This window comes from Danio aesculapii, chromosome 11 (assembly GCF_903798145.1).
Source record: "Danio aesculapii chromosome 11, fDanAes4.1, whole genome shotgun sequence".
NCBI classification, from domain to species: Eukaryota; Metazoa; Chordata; class Actinopteri; order Cypriniformes; family Danionidae; genus Danio; species Danio aesculapii.
In genome coordinates, this window is record NC_079445.1 from 36800422 (window position 1) to 36810620 (window position 10199).

Here is a 10199-nt window from a genome sequence, read left to right on the forward strand (position 1 = left end):
ATGTCCAACGTCCAGCCTAATATCAACCAAGTATCAACGTCTAATGATGTTACAGCTTGACGTTGTGTGGACGTTACCACTATGACGTCTATCAGATGTTGGATTTTGGTTGCCAAACCTGACAAATAAATGTCAATATTTGACGTCAATATGACGTTGGTTTAAGATGTTGGCTCGACATGGATTTTGGTCACTTTCTAACACAACCTAAATCCTTAGACGTTGGCTTGGCATTAAATTTTGGTCACCTGACATCACAACCTAAATCTAACCTAATATTAATAACATCGTATGATGTTATGTGCCTGCTGGGCAATAACTAAATACACTAAAGAATTTTATGTTTACACACATCCACAAATGACATGTAAATGCATCAGCTTTTTACAGTGTAATACTCCCTACTCTTGAGTACTTTTGAAAGGTCTACTTTTTACTCATACTTTGAGCAATATTTAAAACAGATACTTTTACTCTACTTCCACTACATTTTTAGGCAAGTAATGGTACTCTTTCCACCACTAGAAGTAACTACTGCATTTATTAAGTTTTGGTTACAAATATTATTTATTTCCATTCTGTGCTTAAAACTGTTTGGAGTAAAGATCTAAATTGTACATTTAGCGATGAATATAGGAAGAAAATTTGCCAAAACTGTAAAACAATGTCAAGAATTTTAGGAGTAAGTTTAATTCGTTCATTCATTATCTTTTCAGCTTAGTCCCTTTATTCATCAGTGGTCACCACAGTGGAATGAACCACCAACTTGTCCAGCACTGGGAAACACCCATACACTCATTCACACACATACACTACAATTTAGCTTACCAATTCACCTATAGTGCATGTCTTTGGACTGTGGGGGAAACCAAAGAACACTTAAAACAGTTGAAAATTTTGAATCGTTTTTATTGGACTGCGAGTAGGCTTTTCAGGTTTGGGTTGAAGGACTCTGCTGAATGCTGGAGATGTGAGAGCGAAGGAGACTTGATGCATGCCCTGTGCTCCTGTTCTAAAATATAGGAATTCTGGGTTAAAGTGCATTCAGGATATTTCTGGCCGTTGCTTTTCGTTTTTGCGCTAAAATATGTGTACTGGGAGACCCGTTCGTGTTGGGGTCTGGTGTGAAGATGTCAAGTATTATGATTGGAAGACAAATTATTATGAGGGGATGGCATTCAGCAGGTCCACTATCATTTCAAAAATGGGTTACTGAATTGGGAAAGGTGGCAGCATATAAAAAAAAATGGCATATAGATCACTTGATAAATTGAGATAAATTTATCAGAGAAGATGGGGAAATTATTTGGCATTTTGGAGGATGAATAAGGTCTCTGGGGTGAGACACATGGTAAAAAGGGTAATTACCTTATTTTATTTTTTTATGTATTATTATTCTTGTGTTTTTTTATTACTAGTATTTTTTGTATGTGTGCTTTTTTATTTATGGAGTTTAAATTATTTACCTGTATTTACTGGATTTATGATAGCAACATCTAATTATTGCTGCTATTAGGGAGGAGAGAGGGGGTGTTAAAAGAATGTAAAAATATGTAAACTGATGGTACGGTTAAATTATTGAAGAAAATATAAAAATCTGAATGCGCATTAAACAACAAATACATGAACTTTATGTTGCAGTAAAGCATAATTGAATAAAATATTGAATACATACTTTGTTAAATAATTATTTTTTGTAGTGATACAAATTCACACCACCTCAAATTCGTGACATATACCTTCGTAATTAAATTAGCCTTCATTTTTATTAGCCTATAAGTGAGATATACAGAGGGAAAAAAACAAAACACCAATTTTTCAACAACAGTTTATTAACGCAGTGATTGGTAACAAAAAGAACCCCCTATTTAATTCAATGACAAGATCTGCTGTCCTGTGCTTGTACAGAACTAGAAATTTTGGGACTGACAGAAGGAAAAAGTATAAAGATTCGATTCCTGTCTGAACAGGCAAACCGTACAATGCAGTCAGAGTATTATGTATCCATTCTGCTGTGTGATGATGCACACAAAATTACACTGGATTTTTCATATTAAACATCCATTATGCGTAACGCAGGTTTAGATATCCTTGATGACGTCCTCCAGCTCTTCTTTTGTGTACATGTGAAAGGTTTTGCCCGGCTCTACTGTGGCAAGCTGCAAGGAAAGAGAAGAAAACAGTTAAGACCTAGAAATATGGTTAAATTGAATTATATTTCATATGACCAACACCATGTGATTGCTTGTGCATCGTTACCTCAATATTGGTGGCATTGAGTTTCTCCTCCATCACTTGTTTTAGGATAGTGAGAGAAGACTTAATGGCATCCTTTAACGTAATGGACTGGAAAAGACAAAGACGTTTGTTTAGCGGGAGGAAAAAGCAACACCAGGTCTTAAAATGTAACTTGTGGAATTTAGCTTGGAAGCAATTAGATTTATGAAGAAGCCTTTTGGACAGTGGCTCCTGCTTATTAGATTTCAGGGTCACATGGGCAAAGACACACTAGTAGAGGCATGACATACTGGAATGGGGAGATGGGTGGGGTAGATTTAAAAAAGGACTCTTATTTTCTGAGCACAGGGCTCAATTTGATCTGTAGGGTTCTCTCAGGAGAAACACTTTGCTCTGTGAAAATGCCATCCAGAAATAACCTAGCTGTGACATTATGAATCTGATGGATTTCGTTTAATATGCATACATTTCATTTGCAGTACAGAAACAACACGCAAACAAACAAACAAACATAAAATATATAAGCTAGAAGTGGGGCCAGAGAAAATCTGAGGATATACTTTGCTATTATATTTTTCTGCTATTATAAAATAAAAAAATTGAGGACTTAAGCAGAAAGACTTTGAGTGTATAGTAACTAAAAGCTCAACACATTAAATAAAAAAAATACTTTAACTTTAATTTAAATGTTATAATGCAGATACAATTAGAACCACTTGTTTGGTAGACCAAGTACAACTTGTATTGTACATAAATCATATAAATTAGCATTTTAATCAATAATATTACTACAATTAATATAAAAATTGAATAGCTCTATCTATCCATCCATATCTATCTATCTATCTATCTATCTATCTATCTATCTATCTATCTATCTATCTATCTATCTATCTATCTATATATATATATATATATATTCACATACACAGTTGAAATCACAATTATTAGCCCCCCTGAATTATTAGCCCCCGTTTAGAGGCACATACCAAAGACTATAGACTTCTTACAGGGACTTTGGTCACACCATCTCTAAACATTTAATTCTAAACAGCTTTGAGGGATACGGACACCGCAAAGACTATAGAATACATATTGAATGCCTTAAAGAGACTTTGAACACCATCAGCGATGTCAGGCGTTTGCTCTTGTTGCTAGAAAACATCCACACGCACGCGCGCGCAGCACAGTGCGACCAGTGAGCAAGGGATCCCTTCAGATTAATCAACACGCAAGATCGCTTTCATCACATTTGCCTAAACTAAGCGTTCTAAAGTATGGCTGTATTTTACAAGCAAGGATTCTGACACAGCAACGTGAAGCAGATGCTTTAAAAAAGTTGCGTGTAAGGGGGAAACACATCAAACATTTGAGGGCACATGGAAGCAACATAAAGGCAGAGGAATGGTCTGTCTTTGACAGCTTGCAACATCATCTGGCACTTTTACTGAGTACATTTACATGGACACCAATACTCCGCTTTTATGATTAAGATAATAGTGATTAAGAGTCTACCATGTAAGCAGCGATTTTTGATTAAAGGACCACCCAGATCCCGAAATGCAGAGGTTTTGCTTTCAGTTCGCTATGCGGTATCAAATTCCATTAAAACAGCACTCTTCCAGCAGTCCTTACTTCAAATTTTCATCCAATAATTGTCACGGGGCATGAACAATATGTTGCTGAATGAAAGTGAACAACTGAACTGCAGTTATAGTCTAAAGATTAAAAATGAAACACCCAAAATTGCATGAAACTTTGGAGGAAACTTAGTTTAGGATAGCCCGGTGATGCAACATTAATTGTTTTATACTGAAACTTTCCTTCTAAAAGAGCTTCCTTGGTTTTATCTAAATGTAGCCAGTATATAGTCATAATGAGACCAAACAATAATGATGACATGCAAATAAATGACTAAAATGTTAATAAGCAGTTTGTATTAACCTTGTGGTAAACCTCTTGAAGAGAGCTCTGAGCGCCTTCAGATGCTGAGCCGATTGCTCTTGCATCACACTGGACAAAAGTGCCTGAAGGATCCATGTGGTATCTGTGTATATAAAGGTTGGTGTGATTTATATAATTCACAACGCAATCAAGTCTTTATGAATAGAGAAAAAGAAAAAAATTAACAAAATCACCAGGTTAGCTCTCGCTTTTAGAGTAAAGTTTCACAACTTGGCCATTATGTGTCACATTGTTATAATTGAATCTATATTCAATGAATCTATATTCATCTTTCATATTAAAGCATTTCACTGTTCTACTGAAGAACATGCATAATATCTTTTCACAATATTTCTTTTAAGAAATTTTTCTTTTTCTTTTTTGTTTTTTTACAGAAACACCATCAACTTTAAAAATGCACGACTTACACAAGCTTGATGTGAAAATGCCTTTAAAACATGCTAAATATATTTATTAAATTTACAAACTTAAAATGCAATAATTACACTAAAACACACAACAAAGCTTTGAAAGCTCTTATATCCTCTTTATTAACATTTATAAACAATAAACCAAAGATCTACTTACAGCTGAGGTCCTTTCTCATCCACACCTCCGAAAAGCAAAGCGACACCAAAAGGACGGCTCTAAAGACAAAAAAAAGAGGATATTTATTATCAAAATACAAGAAGAGCACTTAAGTATGCAAGCCCTGAAAGGCCATGCATTTATATATTTTTTCTCTCATTTTTTTGTGATTATGACAAAAAGTTGTTTTTTCGTTATCACAACATAATAAATGTTGTTTTTCTGCTTATTCTAGGATGTTAGACATGAATATTGCATTATTTGCAGCTTTCACTTATTAAAGTAATTGTAAATAACTTGTGGAAAGGTAGCATTAAAGCAAAATTAAAATGAAACAACAACTTATTTTGCACCCTCTAGAACTGTCACTCTGAAATGGAAACAGTTGTGGGAATATTAGTAAATAATGATATATAATCATACAAAAATATAATCTTGAATGAACATTAATCATGAGCGTGAAGCAATTGGCTGTTCTGAACGCTTTTAATGTGCTCTCTTGGTTCGCAAGGCCGTGATCACAAGAAAACGAGTTATGTCATGTCAAGATCACGAGAAAATAAAGTCACGATCATGAGAAAACAAGAGATTTTATTAGAATATTTGAATGCATGGCCTCTTAGTCATGTCATGCTTTATTGTCATTCCACTACATGTGTGGACATACAGAAGAACGAAATGTCTTGTCTTGCAGGACAACGATGCTACATAAATTAATCATAAATACAAACATAACACTGGACATACGAGCTATTTAAAAAAAAAATAATATGCATAAAGAACATATACTTAACTATACACATAAAACAAGCTATACAAGTACTTTTACATGAGACCGAACAATGTAGTGCAGGATATTGTGCAAGAGAAGTATTAAAGGTGAATATTGTGCAAAAGAGGCATTTAAGGTTTAATATTGTGCATAAGTTATTTAAGGTTGAAGCAAGCAGTGCAACATGATGGTGGCACATTTATAGTAAACATCGTTTTCCTTACTGAGGAATCTTGTAAGATGGAGTTTAGATAAAGTGTCAGGTGCATAAGAGAGAAGAGTGTTTCTACAGGTGGTTTGTTAAGGCCATTCACCTGAATGAAGCACAATTTGAAATGCACAATGTTTCCAAGAGACATGGAGTGATTAAGAAAGTGTCTATAGTGCTAATGTGCAACCTGGTGCAAGAGCCAGAGAGGACTTCCATACTTGAAGAAAACTTGAGCCAGAAATTTACCATAGCGCCTGGGTCAGCATCCTCCTCTCCAAACTGCAGAGCAAGGTTAGAAACGGCTTGTGTTACGCTCTCCACAGTCATCGTCTCATTGTAGGTAAACCAATGGTTCTGCAAAAACACAAGGAGGCTGACAATTTCATATTTAACATTTAAAGTAACCTTGTACTAGAAAGTGACAGACTTTAACTAACCTGTGTTTCTACTCTTGCTTTGTCAATAAGTGTTTTGGCATCAGCTATCAAGCCACTCATGGCACAGCCTATATTGAGAATAAAGCATGATTATTCAAAGCTATTCTACTACAATTATCCACAATGACAATATGTTATTTAAGCTTCTCTCACCAATGTGAGAGTCGATCTCTACAATCTTTTCAATGCTGCTGGGCTCCATCAGAGGAGAGGTTATTCTCTTCTCCACAGCAAGACAAACTCCCTCTGATGTCTGAATGCCAATGGCTGTGGACCCCAACTGGAAAAACACAAAAAGCAAAGATAATTAGCTACAATATTCAACATGAGAAAGGTTAAACACTATATTCTGCTAATAATAAGCATTATATAATCATAAAGGGCTGAAAAATTGTGACCATTTTGGTCGCATATGCGCCTGAAATTTTATCTCATAATATATTTGGTGGGACCTGTTTTGTCTTTTTCTAAAAACATGCTGAATCGCTCTTGCCAGTCGTGTAGATCTTATATTTGTTAGTATTAGCTGACAATCACTCAAGTCTTTCCACAGTCAGATGACCGGGAGCTTTTATGACTGCGGGAAATTCAAACGGCTGAAGTCTGAGGAAGACGCAATGAAAGTAGGCTACACAGGTTTTCACCTAAAGTTACAATGTTAATGGCACCAATGACAGCGATCATGTGGTGAATGTTGATTCGCCAGTCGAGAGGGTGTTTTTGAAGGGAGTGCTGAAAGACTCTAAGTGGATCAGTTGTTTAATGGCCCGAATCTTGATGCATTGCATTCCCTGCGCATTCAACGGAAATGGCCGCTAAATGTAAAATCTAACACTGTATACATCATTACCAAAGAAGCTTGACTTTACTAAGTTTGATAATGTGGCTCTTGACAAAGAAGGTATTGCGCGGACGGTCATCACAAAATCCTGCTTTACCCTGCTCATATATTGAGTCGGCTGACTCGCCTGCTTTTCCACAAACACAGAAAAATGTAAATCAGCACATAATGCTTTTAAAACGTGCAGTTTTCCTGAGCGTGCACGTGTACAAATTGACATGCAAATAAAAAGATTAGTGCAAAAGGTATATTTACCATATTTATTTTTCATAATGTAACAGTAAGACTTTTTATAGCAGATAACTCTCATTCAAGCACATTTAAGGCAGCATGATAATGAGAAATGTACTTTATTGTTAATATTATTGTCATCATCGACATCATTAATATTTTACAATTTGCAGTGGTGCTCAATTTTTTGTGGGTGCTTCTAAATTTTTTTTTTATGTTGCTTCTAAGTTTAACAAATTTAGAAGTTGGGAAGTCTGTAAGTAGTTCATTCGACTATGAAATTTATGATTAGAGTGTTAGAGTTAAATATTGACAAATCTTTAATGAACATTTTGAGTGACCGTATTTATGTCAAAGTATTCAGTATAAGCAGTCCTGTGATATAATGTGAGGATCAAGTCATGGCACCTTAGACAGACACTGCATGTCAAATTTCTAGTTAATAGGATAAATGTTTTTTTATGTTTTAAAACAAGGTGTTTTATTATTGAACCAGTTTTTGCATATTAGAATTATTATGAAGAGGTTACTGGGGCTAAATTAGATTTTTAATGCGTTTAGATCATGTGAACATGTGATTGAGAATGATCGTAAATGAAATTTCCCTGACTTTAAACTCTAAAAATGTGAAAAGCTTTTAAATTTAGTTGGGAGCACCGGTGCTTCGAGCCCTGTCATATTGGCAGCTATTACAACCTATTAAAGTAACGTTAAGGTTAGCTAGTTGGCTCACCTTGATGGCTTCAATGGCATATTCAACTTGGAAAAGCCTTCCTTCTGGTGAGAAAGTGTTTACTCCTCTGAGGATGGAAAAAGAAATATTAATATGATATTATGCCTATATTTACAATGTCATTCATTCTTTGTAATGACTTGTACAGTTAATAAAGTGAGTATTTTATTTGGCAAAACAAAACTGAAAGTGAAAGTTCTAAGACAAGATGGTTGAATAACATGCTTTGTATTCTTGAAGAGATCGGTCTAAATAAAATTGTAAATGAGCAATAACTTACGTTACGACTTGAAACAAGTGAATGGAAGACATTCAAAGCAGTTAAAGCATGCAGCACAAATAATATTTATATCTCACCTGTCATATTCTGATCTTGTCAGGAACATGTTGAAACGCAAATCTAAGTAAAAACAAAGAAAAATGTTAAATGAGAGCTTGATTAGCCAACTTCAAATGTAGTGAAGTAGCATAAAACACAACAGCTCGATTGCTTGCTTGCTATGTAGCGGCGCGATGTTGGCATTGGAGTTCATATCCAATCAGAGAGCGACTTCGGTTCCACTGATTGGACAGTTTTGAGATGAAAGGCGGGAGTAAGAGTCAACAGTCATTTTGATTGGCTGAACCAGCCTTCACTCAATGACAAGGCATGTTTCATTTCAACCAAGTCATTCATATGCGAGATATTTCCAAACATATTTACGTTAATTTATGTTCTTCTAAAAACGCTTAAAGTCCTCAAGAAGCAGTTTGGACAACAGTTTTTATTAATTTTGTTCTTTATTTTGATACAAACCATGTGGGAACATATACACATGAGCATCTGCCGTTAGCTAACCGGTTTACTACTAAATAAACAGCATACGGGCCGCTAAAATAACTTTACATAATAAACCGTGTTGTTTAAAATGCCTTTGTCTCCAGAGCTGCGGTTTACTGCAGAAAAGCACATCATGATAAAAGTGTGTGGTGAATTTCTTACCTTCTGCTGTGGAGGGTGAGTTTGCTAGTTTCAACAGTACAGGAAGTGTTCATTCATCCCCGCTCGACAAAAACACTGCAAGCCAACTTTAGGTTCCTACCCTGCTGAATTCAACACCAGCGTACTACAGCACACTGGTTATGATTGCTCGTCACGGTTTATTGTGACATATGGCGACCACTACTTGTAGTCTTTTGTTTGAGATGCATTTCAAACTACTTAATAATTAATCGCCACAGCCTGTTTCTTCTTTATTCACGTTCATATTTATATTCGTCTTTCAATAGGGTACATGCACAGCACACCTAGTGTTTCTTTCCACACCGATAAACTTCCGGTGAACGGGTACTTTGACTTTTTTCAATTTTATAAGGTTCCTTTTACAGCATCGATGTTGTAATGTAATTAAAATATAGTCGTTTAAATAGTCTTTGGCGTTCATTTAGTTGTTCAAGTGTAAAACGAGATTAAAAGCCGTCAGATGCAGCAGGCAGGTGCAGAAACTCCAGCTTCATATTTTAAAGATATGACGCGAAAAAATGTAATGCAGTGCTTCTTGTACATTCTGAGACCCATTTTATATCGTATATCAGTCATGCAGTGAACATTGTTGATTTTTAGGAAAACAGACCTTAAACGCACCGATTTTGAAACGGCATACAGTTTACCGGTGGCGTTTGATCCAGATTACTGAAAATTTGTTTTTAAGCTCAAATAACTACAAGCAAAATACATTTTTGTCAAATTTCAAATATGAGATGCCACATTTTGGTTTTTGCATCAAATTAATAAATTCACTTTATGATTCATATAACCTTTGTACGTATAAGCTGTCATTCAAAATGAAACAACATACCTAATCTGACCTGCTTAAATATAAGTGAAATATATAATTAAATTATAATAATATAATTAAACTAAATAAAATAATATGTCATTCATTTTCTTTTCGGCTTAGTCCCTTTATTAATCATGGGTCACCTCAGCGGAATTAACCACCCTACTGAAAAAAACAGCTTAAACCAGCCTAGGCTGGTTGGCTGGTTTTAGCTGGTTGACCAGCCTGGTTTTAGAGGGGTTTTGGCCATTTCCAGGCTGGTTTCCAGTCATTTCCAGCCTGGTCTTAGCTGGTCAGGCTGGAAAATGACCAGCTAAAACCAGCTTGACCAGCCTAGCCAGGCTGGGAGCCCAGTCAAGACCAGCTATGTCCAGCTTAAACCAG

General features: G+C 35.5%; 1 protein-coding gene across 1 annotated transcript; it reads right to left on the reverse strand.

Annotated features, from left to right (window-relative positions):
- Positions 1-1814: 1814 nt before the first annotated feature.
- On the reverse strand, positions 1815-9062 carry psma5 (proteasome 20S subunit alpha 5). Its single transcript, XM_056468714.1, has 10 exons — positions 8978-9062; positions 8353-8395; positions 7996-8062; positions 6344-6470; positions 6191-6258; positions 6000-6107; positions 4771-4829; positions 4183-4285; positions 2260-2346; positions 1815-2159 (listed from the first exon to the last, which is right to left on the reverse strand). Exons 2-10 carry the CDS (start codon positions 8379-8381, stop codon positions 2082-2084), a joined length of 726 nt encoding a protein of 241 aa, XP_056324689.1. The 5' UTR covers positions 8382-8395; positions 8978-9062; the 3' UTR covers positions 1815-2081.
- Positions 9063-10199: the final 1137 nt, after the last annotated feature.